Source organism: Lissotriton vulgaris, chromosome 10 (assembly GCF_964263255.1).
Source record: "Lissotriton vulgaris chromosome 10, aLisVul1.2, whole genome shotgun sequence".
Lineage (NCBI taxonomy): Eukaryota > Metazoa > Chordata > Amphibia > Caudata > Salamandridae > Lissotriton > Lissotriton vulgaris.
The window spans coordinates 288,529,416-288,549,007 of NC_141698.1; the positions used below are offsets into that span (position 1 = coordinate 288,529,416).

Genomic DNA, 19,592 nt, shown 5'->3' on the forward strand with positions numbered 1-19,592 from the left:
GCCACCAGGGCATACAATAGAGGCGACAGGGGGCACCCCTGACAAGTACTCCTAGTGATTGCAATCGGGGACGTTACCAGATCCCCCACCCACACCCTGGCTAAAGGGGATTTGTATAGAGTCGTAAAAGCACATAATCGACCCCAATCCGCTGCAACACTGTCATCAGAAAGGCCCATTCTACGGAGTCTAAGGCCTTTTCGGCATCGAGAAAGACGGCAGTAGCTTTAACCTCAGGTTTAATATGCTGCATTGCGCCGAACACAGTGCAGAGGTTGAATGTTAAGTTGCGCCCCGGCACAAAGCCTGCCTACTATGGTCTAACCAGCGTCCGCATGAGAGGGGCTAGACAGTTTGCCAACATTTTTGTGAATATCTTGGTAGCTACATTAACACCTTCGATGCTTGTGACAAGGTCAACTCGTCATGGGTGTTACCTGCGCTGTGCGTTTGACGAGTTGACCTTGTCACAAACAATGGGATTTTGAAAATTGCAGCACACAGCGGGAATATACGATAGCAATGATGCGGTTAAGTAGAGATAGCGGCCTGTACGATGAGCATATGTTAGGGGGCTCGCCCGGCTTCAAGATCGCAACAATGAAGGCTTCCCACATGGAGGGGGACATTTCACTCCTTTTGCCTATCTCCACAAACAGAGTGATCAGCTGAGGATCCAGGAGGTCTCTGAAACTCTTTATAAAATGCGACTGTGAGGCCATCCTGCTTCGGGGCGCTACCAGAGCACATCGTTTTTAATGCAGCAAGTATCTCCCAGGATTCCAAAGGCCTCATTGGGTATTTGCTGTGTCCGTCAGCCAGCCACTGTAATTTAATATGTTCTAGGTATGCAAAAGAGGCAGCATAATCTGCCGTCACCCTTGATCGATACAGGTCAAAATAATACTGACTAGCTTCACATTTTTACTCTTGGTTATGCTTAAATACATGTCTTGTCACCTGACAAATTGCCAAGTCGACGGCCCAGCCCCAACTGAATTGATAGATGTTTTACATCTGAATGACTTCCCCACAAGATATAGAACGATTTCAACTGATTTACAACTTTTCATCCAATCAACATGAGTGTTGGTTTACAATATTTTGGAATATTTCCGGCCAGTATACTCTCCCAATTTTATATACAAGAGTACTTATCTTAAACGTGGAGACTTTGGTTTGTGCACAGATCTACTTACAATTTGAACTACATACCACATTATGGCACACCTGAAATAACTGTCTTCTTTTGACCGATCTGCAGAGAATAGGACTAGGCTCATCAAGTGACTGCCACATTTAATTTAGATACGCTAGCTGGCCAGCTACAATAAGTATTAGTAAATAAAAAATACAAAACTATTACATATGGAAAGCAAAACTGAACCATTTAGAGCAGACCAAGGACCATCTCTGGCCAAGAAATGTCTTCACTTTGAAAATAGGGCCCTACTGTCCCAGCCTCACCTCTACAATCCACCAGTTCTTAGGAAGGAATAATCCGCTCCCCCTTTCTAAAAAATTCATCATAGAATTTCTAAAGGTAGCCCTAACTCCGTCTTAGTGACTTTAGGGTCTGGGTCTCCATCCTCCAACCACAAGAATGCAGGTAGTATACTTCAAATGTCTGAGAAAGCGATCTGCATCACCATATCGTGCTAAACCATCGGCATCCAAAATGGAGCCCACTTTGCTTTTGCAATCAGTACTGTAAGACAAACTTTAAGGGTGAACATCCGAAGATATCCGCTCCAGCCTTTGTAGAATCTCCTTTTCAATATTTCTATTAGTTACCCAGAATATATTATCTTGGCATTGCTATGATCATAAGGTTACTACTTCATTAGAGTGTAGCCTAAAGCCCTCATTTCTCTATACATGCTTCCAACCATTAGCTTCCAACCACTGAGTTGATGGGATGTCTTGGATGAAAGTGATATAGCGGAAGTCTACAAGCAGATACTGTTCTCTTGATTCTGGTACCTATCAAAAGTTGCTAGAATAGCACTATTTCACAAGCAAATAATATTTTGTTCCAGAGGATTTCTTCCTCATATGGCGTGTTGTCTCAAAAAGCCTCCTCAATATTCCAAAACCTGCAAATGACCCCCTCCTTACTTTTCATCCTCTACATGCCTCCTCTCTTTGAGCACGCTGACTCTAAATCACATGTATGTCTGACTTAATCTTTATTATTATTATTATTAAAAATAATCACTATTGTTTGTCTGCAAATTTCCCACACATCCCTTGAAAGATACCCTCTCCTTTGATTAAAATATTACCCCTACAGTCTAACAATAGCTCATTTATTTATCCCACCAACCATCTGCTTGAACTTGCGCACCCATGCTCCACTAATAGTCATGCTTAACTCCTATTAATTCAGTCTACCACAAAGAAACTGAAGAAAATGGTTTCTTTCCGAGGACAAGACTAATCCTACTATAAACCCTTAACCAATAACCACTAGATTAAACATAAACCTTGGCTTTCGTAGCAGTGTGCTTTCTGATGTAAAGCGCCTCAAGGGAGATAGTAAGCACTATATACATGCAAGTACAATACATGCCTCCACTTATGCTCTACAAAGTAAATTCATATGCGTTTTATTGTTTATCACAAGTTATTCCTCAAAGGTTGTTTTAACTGGTGGTGGTCATTATCTCCACTAACTCAGAGCTCCCTCTCTCTACTGCCTTTAGTACTGAAGGCATAGGCTATTGTCCATGCGCGTAAAGTGTTCTTGAGTCCATTTTTTAATAAAAGCTTTTTGAAGCATTTGTACAAGCTTGACCGCATCTAATCAAACTAGGTTTGGGTTTTTCACTTGTAGGGGGATTTTTAGGAATTGATCAGTGAAAGCTTAGTATACCTCTTTATAGCTGCTGGATACCATCCCCTTCTGTGACCCTTAAAAGCCAAGATGTCGGTTTTTTTATTACTGTAATTAATGCAGTAACACAACAGAACATCTGTCTGAAAAACTATTTGACATTCTTATTTTTTAGCTACAAAATGGCTCTAGAGTACTTCAGCTTTGAGTATACGCACATTTGCAGTGTTCTTGCCATATGTCTTTTCCCCTGCTTCCATTGTTTCACGTCTCACTCACCTCCTCCAGAAAGGGTGTAGCTCAGCAACTAAGTTCAGTGTGTATAAACATTAATGAATAACTCCTGGCATGGATCTGGCCTGCATGGCCCATTTCCTGACTACCCTATATGACGCAATTCCTGCCATTACTGACTACCATCTCTGCAGGACTCCCCTGGTAGCCTTGCTGGACTATGTAAGGGAAGTTCCCCATTGGGGTCAGGCACTTTATTGCAGTGTTGCTGCTTTTGGCAAAGCGCAGAGTTGCTATCCACTGGGGCCATCACTCTGGCCCTCCAGCTTAAGAACTGGCTATGTGATGTGGCCTACGGCCATGCACAACTCACCCTATACTCTGAATTAAAGCCATTACGCTCCTCTATGCCCCAAGAGACCTCCCGCTAGTGTTTTGATACTCTAAAATTGCCAGATTATGGGCCCCTTGGGAGGGGAGGCCCACTAGTCCGAAAATGCCCCGACCATGGCATTGAACCTACATGATGTACCTTTGTCCCCGGCGTTCTCTAATGTGCATTGGGCTCTGGGACATCTGCTGAACTCTATTCTGCCACTGATGAATGTTCCCGAAATACAGATTGAACAGTCTAACTTTGAAATTGCTCTACCGGTTTGTTTTGTATCTTTACCGTGCTGTTACATTTTTTAATGGTTTCTGTAATTCGCTTTTGAAACAAACCCCAATTTAAAAAAAAAAAATTCTTTAATGAAGAACTCATGATCTAAAAAGAAATGCTACTTCCCTGTGACACCAGGGCTTTATAATGGACATCACCCCTGCCTCCTCCCCTGTGGAGCCACAGGAATGCAAGCAATGGGGTTGGCGTTAGCTAATATGTCTTTAAGTCGATCATCAGAATGAACTTAGGCGCAGCACTGTGCTGTTGATTGGCATTGCGAAGGTCTTTGGTAAGCTTTAGAATGAAGGTATAGTTTTTCCTCTGTGGTCTATGTCTATATATCTGTGGGAAAAATATTCTTTCATGGTTTTTTGCCTTTTAAAAAGTGTAATAAAAGAGGCAAATGGAAAGCAAATTCCACCTGTATACAAGTATTTTTTTCTATTCTATATGTAGAGGTTATTGTCTTAAAGGGTTGCTTCTGCATCTCCCATGCGGGCAGAGACATTTAGTTGTATGAATGTAATGAAGATACCAGGACAACAGTGTTACAGGTAAGTAACTATTCCTTTTTTCCGTCGGTGAATGACTGCAGTGCTGAACCTGAACATTGAAATCATGCATACAAAATACCAAGTGCAAAAAAGTTGGATACAGAAAGTAAAAAATAAAATAAAACAATGCTTCAATCTACCAGAGGCCTCTAGTTCTTGACTTCGAATGTCTTGATGATAAAGCCTGCAATCCTTTGAGATTACCTGCCTGTTATACTATTGCCTTCTATGAACCTTCAAAGCCAAGAGTTTCATAAAGTGTGCCACCCCAATATATATTTAGAAGATGTGAACATTAAAATCCTGTTCCGCAAAGCTAGAGCCCTGGGTCCACTGAGTTCCAGGCTACCTCACCCCACTTTATAAAATCTTGTGGAGGATAGAGTCCACTATCAAAACCCTAGAGATTCTATTCTCGAAAACCCCACCACCCTATCACTACAATCCTACTACTCCATGCCATTCCCAACCTTAACATGATAGTCTTCTCTCGACTTCTTGATCCTGTTTACAGTCGCATAACAGAACTTCTGTAGAGACAGGATTTCCAGTGGAAAATACAATCTAGTTTTAACTTGACTCCATGTTTTGTTCAATGAAAAAGTGTAAATATATGTCAGTTCTTCGAACTCTAAGACCTGGTGAAGAGAGAAGTCTCAGTCATTGTGAACTTTCGACCCCATCATTTAAATAGACAAACACATAATTCAACTTTTTCCAGTATCACATAGCTTTGAATGGCGTTATAAACAATACATCCTACTGAGCACAAGAGTTTCATCTGCCAAAGTGAAATCTTTTTCTTTCACTCATTAATTAAGTCCAATGTGCCCGCAGTGCACAAACATTGAACATTTCAAAAAGCCTGCCAGAAGTACAGAATGGGAGATGGAAGAGATTTTTTTTAGAAATGCAGAAAAATACAATTATTAAGTAAACAAGATCAAAGAGCAATGTACTGAGCTATTGACAGACAACGTTCTGTTGCAGTTCGTGAGATGGATGCCAGAATTATGCCATCTAAAGACGTGGCTTCTTTACTGTATCATATTTTATTCAAAGCTGGCAGATATTGAATTGATTCCTGAGTGCTTTCGCCTCCTACCTTAAAGCTTCTCGCATGCTGGTGTCCTTCCTGTCTGACTGCTGTGCTATATTATTACTAGTCTATGAAAAATAGGATGTGCAGAGACCGAGCTACATCCATTAAAAATCAAAAAACCTGAATGCTCCATTCTGCTTACATTGCTCTTTTACCTACAATACCTCGGATTCCTGCATGTTTACGAGCTTTATTAAATCAGTGATCATTTAAGAAGTACTGTGGGTCTTGCTAGTGAGTACCTTTACACATAGGTGTGTTTCCTTGCATGTTGGCGTCTTGTAAAAAGTCTGTTTGCCTTGGAGAGAAACATGGAACTGACCCTTTAGAAGATGTGAACATTTAGAACGACATCCATGGATGTATTGCTCTATGTCCATTGAGAACCAGGCAAACCTCGAATATCTTCATTAAAATAAAAAAAACTAAAGGCAGAGGTGTGCAGAACTCATTACTCCACATTCTCAGGAGCCTAAGAGCTTATCATGCAAGAATTACAATTTTTTGTTTTAAATATTCTTAGTTTCGAACCTTTTGTCAATATTTTGTGCAATGCATACGTATTGAACAATTCAAAAAGCTTGCAAGACAATCAAACCTAAGAAGATAGATTGAAGGATAATTAATAGAATAATTTGTAGAAAGGCAGAAACCCTCCTACTTTGTAGTCCGCAAAGGCAAATGAGCAATATACTGCGTTGTTGATCTATTTATAGTCTGCTTTGTTTTACAAGACCTGCTTCAGAATTAAGTTATTGAAAAACGTGAGCCTTCTTTATCCTGTTTTTCTGTTATGAAAGGAGGACACAAATGTACTTGATTCTTGGGTATTTTTTCATCTCCAACTTGCCATACTGTCTGCTGTGATATATTCTGTGATATATAATTGCAAATCTTTGTGGGAGGTTTCTCTCTACCCCAGTTTCCCTTTGTTCCTGTTGCTATATTTTCTTTGTTGCCATCTTTCTAGACGACATGCATTATTGCCTGTGTATCTGCAATTTGCTCTAATGCTCTGTCCTTGCCTGTTACCCACCATCTAACCTTATTTTGATGATGAAAAATGTTACTATAAAGTATTTTCTTTTTGGAGTTATTTGATAGCTTAGCCTGAACAATTTGTAATGTTTAAACACTGGGATTGTGCAGAGTTCATAAGTCTGGAAAAACGAAATAAAGGTTACAACTCTTACCCCCTTACAGACTAAAGCAGGAAAATCTGGCGCACACAAGGTATTTATACAAATATTTATGTACTGTACATAAACCCTAAATAATTGCTAATATTATTCACAAAAGTGCTATACAATAATGAATTCCCATATTTTCATTTGATTATGTGCAGTTATAATGTTGTACACAGTTATGACGAAGCCAGCCACACAGCGGCCCCCTCCTATAAATGTGCATTTCCAGGGTTTTTTAGATCTGCCCAGGAGTGACATGGTGCCTCTTCCCAGGAGGTGTCCTCCTAGTAAATTAACCCTCTGTTTCCTTTGATTATATCCTTATTGTGGCGCCCATGACAGAAATTCCATGACTTAAGATGACTGCCAGCCCCATATACAGGTAAGCGAAAGAATGGATGAGTTAACTCAGCGGCCAAACTTCCAGGTCATAACCAGGGTGGGGTGGGGTAAGGATCTGATTCATGTTCTCTGTTATAAAGTGGGATGGATGCACCCCAGTTTGGACCCATCCATAAGCAAATCTTTTTTGACCCTGCTCCCCATTGGAACAGTCCAGCCCGAACTGCCAGGCCAGGTCCTCCATGGACCAGAAACAAGCATCCTAGGACCGGTTCCGCCACTGTAGTCAAGCTAGCCTAGCTTATATGGGGTGATACCTGAAACTAGTCCTAGGATGCTTATTTCCAGTCCAGGGAGGGTCTGGCCTGGCAGTTCGGGCTGGACTGTTCCCATGGGGAGCAGGGTCAAGACTGATTTGCTTATGGCTGGGTCCAAACTGGGGTGGCATAGTGAGCAGAAGTACGATTGATTAAACCACAGACCTCTTGACTGGGGTGAGTGGTTGAAATGTTTCAGCACTTTGTCAATCATCTTGTTGTGTTTCCTTTGGGATTACAGAACAGAAGTACGTAGGGACTGAGTAACCATACCACATCAGTCGCATGCTCACCATGCCTCTGGAGTCAAGCTTGCCTGGCTGATGAATGGTGATACCCTGAAACAGGGCCCAGGATGCTTGTTTCCGGTGCAGGGAGGACCTGGCCTGGCAGTTCGGCCTGTACCGTTCCCATGGGGGAGCAGGGTCAAGACTGATTTGGATATGACTGGGTCTAAACTGTAATGGCATGGTGTGCAAAAAAAAGATGAATTTAGGCCCAAATCTCTATACTGGGGATAAATGTTTGACATTTCCATCAATTGTTTTTTGCTACTGTGATGCCATGCAAAGTTCTGTTTACACAGAATCCCTGCAACAAAGGTACACCCATATATGTAATGTAATGATGTCTTGTAAAGCGCATGAATCACCCCACATGGGGTATCTCCGCGCTGTAGACTGCTGGGGAACCCATCCTGGCTTTTCCCTGTGAGATGGTCCTCACTGAGTATCTCCAAGGTGAAACCAGACATCCCCCGCGTATGTGGGGGGCCGTTGTGGAGATGAGGCAAACTAATGCCCAGAGTTGCCGAGTGTGATCCCTGGTTAGAGTAGGCACAGAGGAGAGAATTATCGAGTCCGCTGACCTGGTCCACGACCCTGCCGCCTCAGGAATTGAACACTGGTCCCGGGCCGTCCTCTGCTTCCGGGTCTGCCGCCTCTAACCAGTGAGCCACACCACTCCAACCACTCCATTCCATATAAAGGATTGCTGATGATGTAGTCTCGTTACGCGGCAGTGTGAGGGAAAATTGTACTCCACAGTAGAAGGTGTAGGCCATGCAGTCCATAATTTTATGTTCGAGGCATATGAGCTGTAGATTGTATACTTTAGCATAGATCGCCATCTGGTGTTGGGCTTGGATGTTTCACTTTGTTACTGTAGAAGTCTTTGTAGTCACGAGATAGATGATGACTCCTTTGCTTAGTAGTGAGCATGGGCATCAACTCCATCTCCAGATTGTTTTTTTCCGCCATCTGGTTTGGATGGGACGTGCTGCGCTCCAGCTCGGCACAGTGTTTTCTCTAATTTTTCGACACGCAACATATCATATTCAATGGTATTGTCTTGTTCGCGTGCCTTTGACGTGCTAACTCTAATTTCTCAAGTCGGGTTGTCGACGCGTGCCGTTGGGCCTATCAACGCCATTCGGGCCACGGCTAATGGAAAGCACTCCATTCAAAAAAGGCCCCCAGTGTGGAGCTAAATTTCCACACAGTGACCATCACCAGGTCTGCAACCTTTGCTTATCGCCAGAACGCGAGGAAAAGGATTGCCAAGCCTGTGCCTCTTTTCAATCAAAGAAGACCATCCGTGATCGCCGGACTCGACGACACATCATGGCTCAACAAGCTGCATCGGTGCCTGAAGACATCTTTGATGAAGGTCCGATGTTTCAGAGGCAGAGGATTCGGAGAAGCTCGAGATAGTCTCTGAAGGGGATGACTCCGGGTCCGATTACATCACTCCAGGTCAACGAGTGAGAACAAAAGCCACTGCTCCACCAGAAAAGCAGAAGGCTCTAGTCAAGACTTCGCCTTCAGGTAGTTGAGACCAGAAGAAAACTTCAGAAGCTCCGCCTTTGGGCCCGGCTCCGAAGAAAAAAGAAAAGCTTCCAGCAGCTCGGGACCAAGCAAGCCGCATATCACTATCCTTAAACCACCTTTAGTGCCAAAATTGGGGATACAACCCATTCCAGTAACCTCCAAAAAGGCCTCAGTACCAAGCCCTTTGGCACCAAAAGACCATAAGGCCTCGGAACCAGACAAACACCAAATATCTTCGGATCAGAAGTTCTGACTCAAAACCAACTTCCAGGCCGACAGAGCACAAAACTCCTCTGAACGCTCCAGAGACCTAATTAAAGCCACGCTTGGAACCGAAAAAATCCGCACCGATAACAGACGACCAGGATGAACTGTTTCGATCAGATCCCGTCGACCCAAAGCAAAAAATCTTTACAGGTGGAACCTAAAACAGGCCATATTATCAGAATTCCAGCAAAGAAGAGGAAATCTGATACCTCACATACACTTGAGTTGCCTGCTAAGAAGAGAGACTTTGCAACCTCACCCATAAGACCCTCTTCTTCTATTCTTCCTGCTAAACCTTTCTCTCCTATAAACTCTCCTATACAATCGCCTAGATTATGTCCATACTCCCCCTTATTACCACAGGATGATTATGATTTAGGTGGTATGGAGGGACTCGGTAATGATCCTTTAGATGACCCTAATGATAACACTACCCCTCCACTGGATACATGGGATGATTATGACGATCCTGCAGATCTTCCAGACATTCCCGATCCAGATGCATACCAATCTAAGCCATCACCCTCAGATGACAATATAGGATTTAGCCAACTTATTAATAGGGCTGCTCAATACCATGGCGTGCCACTACATACAGACCCCATGGAGGAAGATTTCTAATGGACACTTTTGCTCAGACCCATAAAATCATACACATTTTGCCCATGCTTAAAGGTGTCATTAAACATGCACCCGACATATTTAAAGACCCCGTCAGGGCCAGGATTCTCAATCCATTCATTGAGAAAAAATATAGACCTGCCCCTAAAGATCCCACGTACATCAAGGCACAACTCCCATTAGACTCTTTGGTAGTCTCCAATGCAAGACTACGGGCTAATTCCCAAACCCCTGGTGATGCACCACCCCCAGATAAAGAGTCTAAACTGCTGGGTGCATCAGGTAAATGTGTTGCTTCCCAAGCAGCTAATCACTGGAGGATAGCAAATGCACATGCTCTACTTGCCAGATATGACAGGGCTCACTATGATGAGCTTGAAAAACGTATACAACACTTACCTGACCAATACAAAGCCAAGGCCAATGATCTGGTCCAGGAGGGCAAGTTAATTACAAAGGCCTCCATCAAATGTGCCCTAATGCAGCAGGCACTGCATCTAGATCTGTTAACACCAGTGTCTTACTCTGCAGACATGCATTGTTACGCATTTACGGTTTCAAGCAGGAAGTGCAAACAACTATTTTAAATCAATCATTTGATCAAGAACACCTCTCTGGGCAAGCTGTAGACTCTGCTCTAGCACCATGTGCGCGGCGGCTTTTCCCGCTGTGCGCTGACTTTTTAAAAAACCTGCGTTACATGACGAGCTCAGCTCGTCATGAGCGTACGAGAACCGTAACTCATGACGAGCTGAGCTCGTCATGAGCGTCGAAGGGGCTAGACAAAAGGAAAAAAGGCACTGACACTACTAAATCTATGAAAGCATTACAATTTCAGACTACACAGGGATCCTTTCGTCGCTCCTTCTATAGGGGCGGATCCAAAAATATTACCACAGAGGCTACAACATCCTCCTATAAAACTCCTACACAAACATCCCCCAACAAGAGTTATTTTAGGGGTGGGTACAGAGGAAATATTAACAAGGGGAGAGCTCGAGGTAACTACAACCAAACCTTCCCTACTACCAAGCAATGACTTCCCTGCGCTTCCTGCAGACCATTCCACTCCAGTCGGAGGAAGACTATCACAGTTCCTACCTGTCTGGAACAACATCACCACAGACAGGTGGGCAAGACAAATTATCCAGTATGGTTCCTGCCTGGAACTCACCTCTACCCCTCCTCACATACCACCCAGACAACGGCCAATGTCCACAGAGCATATTACGTTCTAAAGCAGGATGTTCTCTCTGTCTTGCAAAAACATGCAATAGAACCAGTTCCTCCACATCAAGATACATGGGTTTATTCCATTTACTTTCTCATTCCAAAGAAGGACGGTACTCTCAGGCCAGTATTAGACCTGAGACCCTTAAACAAGTACATACAATCCGACCACTTCTACATGGTCATTCTGCAACAGGTTCTTCACTGCTTCAACAAGGCGATTTCCTTGCCATTCTAGATCTCACCTACTTTCACATTCCCATTCACCCTGTTCACAGGAAATACCTACGGTTTGTAGTGGACGGTCAACACTACCAGTTCAAAGTCCTTTCATTCGGAGTGACGACACCGCCCAGAGTCTTCACAAAATGCCTCGCAGTGGTAGCAGCCCACTTAAGAAGACAACACATTCATGTGTTTCCTTACCTGCACGACTGGCTCATAAAATCCAAGTCACACATAGATTGTCTACAACAAACACACAAGACAATCCAGCTGCTGCACGACTTACGGTTTACAATAAACCTTAGCAAGTCCCATCTTCAACTGTCCTACACCCAACAGTATCTAGGTGCAATAATAGATACTTCCAAGGCACTAGCATTCCCCAATCCTGCCAGGATAGCCAGTACGCTAGCTCTTATAACATTTCAACCACAAAAATCACTACCAGCTTGAGTTTTTATGCAGCTCATAGGGATGATGGCCTTATCTTAATTGTCCCTTACGCAAGACGCCAAATGCGTCCATTACAGGAATGTTTGGCACATCAGTGGAACCAGGCTCAGGGTCAGCTTACAGATCTGGTGTTGGTGGACAACCGCACACATCTCTCTCTGCAGTGGTGGAACACACACGATCTTTCCAGAGGACGGCCGTTCCTGGACCCGGTTCCACAGATAGTGCTAACAGCAGACTCATCGCTCACCGGCTGGGGAGCTCATCTCTTAACCTATACCATTCAGGGTACATGGACCACTCAACAGAAACTCCTTCACATCAATCATCTGGAGTTACTGGCCATATTTCTCGCTCTCAAATCATTTCAGGTACACCTCGTAGGCAAAGCTGTCCTCGTCCGGACAGACAAAATGACAGAAATGTACTACATACAAAAACAGGGGGGGGACACACTCCCTACAGCTTTCACAACTAGCACAAAGTATATGGAGATGGACCATTCCTCAAAAAATATACCTCTTAGAAGAGCATCTGCCGGGGACACGCAATCAGATAGCGGATGTCAGCTACAAAAGATTCACAAGTGGGAACTTCATCCCAAAGTTCTTCATTCCTTTTTTCAAATGTGGGGCCATCTAGACATAGATCTGTTTGCCACACACTTAAACACAAAATGCTCAAGCTTTGCCTCCAGGTATCCACACCCACTGTCCAAGGGCAATGCGATATGAATGAACTGGTCAGGCAGATTTGCGTACTCTTTTCCGCCTCTCCCACTCATTCTGCTACAGGTCCGCAAGCTGAAACAACAGTCTCTCACAGTGATACTGGTTGCTCCAACTTTGGCCTGCCAACCATGTTTCACAACACTGCTGGAACTCTCAGTAGTTCCACACCAAAAGTTGCACCTTTCCCCAAAGCTTCTCACACACAACCATGGAGACCTAAGGCATCCAGCTCAACTAAACCTAGCGATCTGGCTCCTGAAGTGTTAGTTTGGATACCTCATCCTCCCACCAGACTGCATGAATGTTATCAAAGAGGCTAGACGTCCTACTACTAGAGCTTGCTATACAGCTAAATGGAAACAATTTGTGATTTACTGCAATAACCACATAATCAATCCATTAGATGCTTCCATTCAAAACATTTGTTATCTTTTGCATCTACAAAGATGTAATCTAGCATACGCATCCATAAGATTACATCTTGCTGTCATAGCAGCTTACCTGCAAAACAGACAACAATTCTCATTGTTTAGGGTTCCTGCCATTAAAGCTTTCATGGAAGGTCTTAAAAGGATAATTCCTCCCAAAGTTCTACCCTCTCCAATCTGGAATTTAAACATTGTCCTTAACAGGTTCATGGGTCCCCCATTTGAACCTTTACACAAATGTGAGTTACAATTTCTCACATGGAAAGTAGCCTTCCTTATGGTTATCACATCTCTCAAGAGAGTTAGTGAACTCCAGGCATTAACCATACAAAAACCATTTTTGCAAATACATCACAACACAGTGGTTCTTAGGACAAACCCCAAATTTCTACCTAAAGTAGTCCCTCCATTTCACCTCAACCAGTCGGTTGAACTCCCAGTCTTTTTCTCAACCAGATTCAGTAGCAGAACGGGCTTTTCATACGCTTGACGTTAAAAGAGCTATTCTTTACTACATTGAGAGAACAAAAAGTTTCAGAAAAATGAAACTACTTTTTGTAGCTTTCTCACCACTACATAAAAGCAATCCTATATCCAAATCTGAAATTGCCAGGTGGATTGTTAAAACCATTCAGGTATGCTATCAAAAAGCAAAGCATACATTATCAATTCCCCCTAGGGCGCATTCCACACGTAAAAAAGAGGGATCTATGGCATTCTTGGGCAATATCCCCATGGATGACATTTGTAAAGCAGCACCATGGTCTACACCACACACATTCACTAAATATTACTGTGTGGATGTGCAAGCAAAACAACAAGCTAGTGTGGGCCAGGCTGTACTAAGAACACTGTTTCAAACTACTGCCTCCGATACAGGTAGCCACCGCTAAGGCACAACTGCTGTATAGTCTATGCTAAAGTATGCAATCTACAGCTCATATGCCTCGAACGGAAAATGCTACTTACCAGTATGCATCTGTTCTTGGCATGTAGAGCTGTAGAATCGTATACGCCCACCCTCCTCCCGGGATACCTGTGTCTGTTGCAGTTATATCATACTTAGATACATTACACATGGACATCTTTCTATTTCTAATCAACTCCATCATCACCCTTTATGGCGCAAACAATCTGGAGATGGAGTCGATGCCCATGCACACTACTAACCAAGGGAGGAGTCCCCTATCTTGTGACTACAAAGACTTCTACAATAACAAAGTGCAAACATCTGAGCCCAACACCAGATGGCTCTATATACTAAAGTATACAAATCTACAGCTCTGCAAGCTAAGAACAAATGCATACTGGTAAGTAGCATTTTCCATACAGTGATTGAAACGAACGCTATATCTGTCAGCAGCGTTAACAGAAACTTCATTTATTCCATCACTGCATCTAACATACAACGGAAGAGACTGAGTTAGAGGAGGAGCGGGAATTAGCCCTGTCTAATCCTGAGATAAAAGAAGAGCCTCAAGGTAATTATTTTGAAGTAGTCATAGGTACCCCAGAGGAAGATAGCCAGGATGAAGATAACTGGAACAATGTGGAGATAGATTTTCCACAAGAGAAGGGTACAAATAACCCAGAAAGAGATGTCCTAAGAGGGGTATGAGGAAAAGAGTCATGTGCCCTTCAGAAACACTTCTGTCAATGCAGAAAAGAAGCCAGTCCCTTCTAATGCCGCCACGAGTCATACAAGAAGATACAGTGCCCTTCAGAGAATCGGCATCCTTCCAGGCAGTAACACCTAGGTTGGAGGAAAAGTATAAAGCCTTACTGCAGGATGCAATGTACAAAAAAACGAATGTGCAAGTGGACTGTCTGGCAATCACCACTGCTTCTGTCCTCCTTCAGACAAAGGCAGAAAGAGGAAGGAAGCAGTGGGAAGAAAGAGCATCAGCAACATTGCAATGGAAAATAGTGAACTCTAATGCTCTTTTCAGCAGGTTTCTGAGAAGAAATAACAGAACTCATGCAGCTTCTGTGCGAGAAATTAAGAAAAGAGCTGTTACTTATCCAAGAGAAAAGAATATTGTTAACTCCTGCTTAAAGTCATCCCTAGAAGTTACTGGCAAGGCAAGCAGACAATTGTGCACTGGCATAATCTTGGGAAAGAACTCCTGGCTTGGAATCCCTGAGTTTAAATGTAAGTGCAGGGTTATAGTCATAAACAAACTCTTACAGGAGATCACTTATTTGATTGTACTGTTGAAAAGTCATTACAGAAAATAATACAGGGCAATGAGACCGCAAAAGCTGTGGAAGCCATTTAAATATTATTTTTAAGAGGAGCACAACATAATAGTGGAGTGGCTGGTTTCTATCCTTTCAACAGCAGCGGCAATTCCAAAGCCGTCACCCCTGAGGAACACTAGCTACATCAACTTAGTGGCAGCTATCTGAGCAGTCGAGTTACTCCTTTCAATCTGCAGTGAAAAGAATAGGCCAAAACTCGAGTCTCTCCCATACAACAACATAACCGACATAAACCTCCCCAACTTCCACCACCGGTAAGGGATAGACTTGGGAGGTTGCTAGAAGAATGGTAATGGGTAACTTCCAATATGGGTACTAAACTTAGTACATTGTGGGTAATCCGTAGGACTAGAAAAGAAGACAACTCCAAGAATCCAAACAAAGAGGCCGCAGTACAAACAGGAAAAACTCTGAAACAAGAAATAGATTAAGGAGCAATAGAACTAGTAGTGAAGATTGAAAATGAATAACCAAAATGATTTATTCAGTGTATAGACTGACCGACCATGCATCTGATATTTCTAACCTGGTTCATAAAGACTCAGAAATTCAAAATGATGACACTTCAAGAAGTGATTACAGTGCTAGAAGAGGGAGACTACCTGGTGATCATTAATTCAAATGATGAATAATTCCTTATCCCTAGGGAAAAGAAGCACAAAAATGACATCAGTTTTGTGGTACCGTTTGCAATAAAGCTTGTGCCAAAGTTTTAATGAAATGCATAACTATAGTTAAAACACACTTAAGATGCCAGAGGATACACATCTTTTCCCTACTTAGATGACTGGCTTTTGAAGGCAAATTTGCTCATGCAGTAAGAAAAAAAACATAAAGCAATTATTAAAAACATTGTTCCTGCTGAGATTCTCCCTCAACTGGGAAGGTCACCACTCAGCCCTGCCCGGCAGAAAACCTTCTGAGAGAAAACTCTTTAAAGGCCACTGGATACTGGTAGTGGAGTACCAATTTCACCTTTGCCAGACAAAACATTCTGATGGATACTATTTATTTATTTATTTATTTATTTATGGGCTTGTAACGCGCCGGCATCACACCCGGAGGTGTATCTCCGCGCGGTGCTGTGAAGAAACAGGTCGGGCAGCGCTCCCACTAGAATAGAGTTGTCTTTAGGCATTTCCTGAAAGCTAGATGACTCGGGCAATCTCTGAGGGATAGGGGAAGACTGTTCCACAGACGCGGGCCCATAATGGAAAGGGCGCGACCTCCCTGTCTGGTCTTGTTATGTCTAGGAACCTGAAGTAATAGCTGATTACTGGACCTAAGATTGCGGGAAGGGCGGTGGTATACAAATTTTTCGGCCAGATAGTGTGGACCGAGGTTGTGGAGACTCTTGTGCACCACACAGCAAATCTTGAATTCCACCCGTTTCCGGATGGGAAGCCAGTGGAGGGCCTTGAGGAGGGGCAAGGATGGAGTTCTAGGGGGGGCATTGGTTACCAGGCGGGCCGCAGTGTTCTGAACCACCTGAAGTTTATTAAGCACTCCTTCATTGGCTGCTAAGAATAGGCCATTGCAATAGTCCAGGCGGCTCAGAACGAGGGCCTGGACCAAGGTCTTTCTTGTATTGTCTGGTAGAAGGGGGAACACCTTCCGAAGGAGGCTAATGATGTGGAAGCAGGATCCCGCCGTGGTGCTGGCATGATGGGCAAGGGTGAGGTCATGATCTAGACGGACCCCCAGATTTTTCACCACCTGTTTCGGGGAAGGGGCCTGACCCAGACTGGAGGGCCACCAGTCAGGGGTCCACAGGATTTTTGCCTCTCCGAATAGCATGACCTCAGACTTTCCCACATTACACTGGAGAAAGTTCTTGGCCATCCAGCTGGCGATCGCAGTCATGCCGTTCGAGAAAGCTTGTCTTATCTCCGGGGTAAAGTTTTTAAAAGTGAACAGCAGCTGCGTATCGTCAGCGTAAGAGATGGGCATAAACCCGAAAGACCTCATAATGTTAGCCAAAGAGGAGACATATACGTTAAACAACGTAGGGCTGAGACTAATAACTGAAGATTCTTGGACTTCGTATATTTTCAGGCTCCACACTGGACTCCGAGATTTTTCATAGCCGTGCTTCAACACACTGCTAATGGTGCCATGTTGCTCTAAACCACCTAGAAATTGACGGAGCACTGATATCAGTGCCTGTCTTGCTGCACCATTTCATGCATAGCCAGAGGTCCGATCCCAAATTTGTCGGATTTCCTATGGCTTCCAAACTTTTAACAGGTTACTAGAGAACGAAGTCACCATAAAAAACGACCGTATTCAAGCGATCCTGTGACTGCAGGAAACATAGGACGGTCACTGATCGGCATGCAATGTGACTTTAGTGCTTGGGCTCGGGACCCAACTCTAAGCCATGTGATAAGTGCGCCCTCATGCACCTGAAGGCAAAGATGTAAGTCATTAGGCACAAGAAGGTGCAGCCTTCGTGTAGGTAATGCGCCTGCGTCATGTCATTGGCCCAGACTCTACCAATTTCTGGACCATTCCCACAATCATTCCGCTGTCTGTTTCATGACTTCTAGTATATCCAAGTCTAAAAGCAAGCATAACGAAATTAAGCTGAACTTTAATGAATCCTGCCTCTCAGACTTAAAGAAGGTGTGAGGGCATCAAGATGGAGGTTACAGTCCATCAAGGTCACCTTTCACTGAGCCGATTCCTTCACTGGTCTTGATATGCTGAGTTTTCAAAGCCCTCTTTGACACTGCAGCAGATTGAGACCTTCAAAGAAGCCATAATGCAGATATTCAGTGAACCTCTGGTTCTTTTTGGCATGCCTTGGGGCCCCAAGAAGCCACAGGCACTTCCAGTAGGGTTACTGTCAGCAAGTACTGCCTTGGTGCCTTCTGCTCCTCTGAAAGCACTACTGGGCCCATACCAGCTTCAATACACACTTCCACACCAGCCCGACAATCCATATTGGTTCCCGCCACCCTAATACAGGAAAACTGATAGATTACCTGATGCCAGCACTTAGGTCAGATCCCAAGCCTACATCAGCCGGGTTTAACCAATGTCATGCTGTGAAATCGCAAAAGTGCAACCAGTAGACATGCAGCCTAACTCCAATCATGTACCTCTTCCACATCTTCCACATTACACCTGGCAGTGGAGGCACCATTATTTTTTTGGTTGATAAAATGCCATTGGGGTCGACACCACCCTCAAGACTGAGCTTGACCTTCCACATGGGCCGCCAATGGTCGAAAGTGACTCATTCGCAGTGTTGGTTTGGAGGGCAGCCAAGGTGCTAGAGCAACAGCTGCTCTCCACCTAGACCAATACAAATGATTAGATGGAAATTCTACAATATCTGAGACCTTGCTTCTTTTCAATGATGCTCTTACCGATACACTGATGACACCATGCTCTGCTCCTGTGAAACAGGGAGGTCGCTAGATGTCCTAGACAAGCGCCTGGTGACCCAAATTTTCTCAGCAAGCATCCCACTCCAGAAAGACTTTTTGTGCATACCTTGGCCGGCAATGTGTATCTAAATTCATTCATCTCCACTCATCGGAATAAGGATTGATTCCTTTGACAAAGGTATATTTTCTTGAGCTAATTTTGCTTTGCGATCTGTCCGTGCAGTCTGCCTATTTGGTCGTTACACCCATGTGCTTTAGGACATGACCAGTTTTTTTTTGCCACCTGTCCTGGATGATATGATCTTTTCTTTTCCAAGAGTATACAAGCTGGCCATTACTCAGCCAACTGTGTGTATCTGCAAAGGTTTGGCTACCACAGATTGCCTTGACACAGCGGTTGGTTCGAGTGTGGTCCTTCATCTGCATTCCTGTATGAGGTCCTCTGGGTTTTCTGGCGATGTGCAGGCTTTGCTAATGACCATGCCTTTTGATGGGTCCTGCCTTTTCGGTGAGAAGGCAGACTGCTTGGAATATTCTGACAGAGCTACTGCTAGTTCCTTTAGGCTGTTGGTGCCTGAAAAGCTATTTTAACACCATTTTCAGACACTCTATGATAACTCTGCGGTGCTGGTGTATAGACAAGTATAGCCTTCACAACCAGAGATGAAGCAGGCAACCCAGTCCTTTCGAGGTCGTGAACAGGGATCTGGCAGACAACGTGCAGGCAAGCAGGTTCCCCAATGTTCCAATGCCTTCTACCCTGCAACACCATCTAACCAACTCCTTCAATCTGCCCTTAGTGGCTTACACCCACAACGTGGGAGGCAGGATCCAACATTTCTTTCTGGGTTGGCAGTCCATACTTTGGATTCTCACTTTGGACTTGCAGGTTGCATATTTTCAACTATCTTTTAG

The 19,592-nt window shown here is 43.8% G+C and overlaps 1 protein-coding gene across 2 annotated transcripts in view; it reads left to right on the plus strand.

Annotated features, from left to right (window-relative positions):
* Positions 1-19,592, plus strand: part of LOC147685146 (uncharacterized) — a 693,800-nt gene that overhangs the window by 469,831 nt on the left and 204,377 nt on the right. For both annotated transcript variants that reach the window (XM_086941067.1, XM_086941068.1), the window contains one exon: positions 6,594-6,623. In XM_086941067.1, coding sequence (XP_086797193.1) covers positions 6,594-6,623 — 30 coding nt within the window. The remainder of the gene's footprint in view (positions 1-6,593; positions 6,624-19,592) is intronic.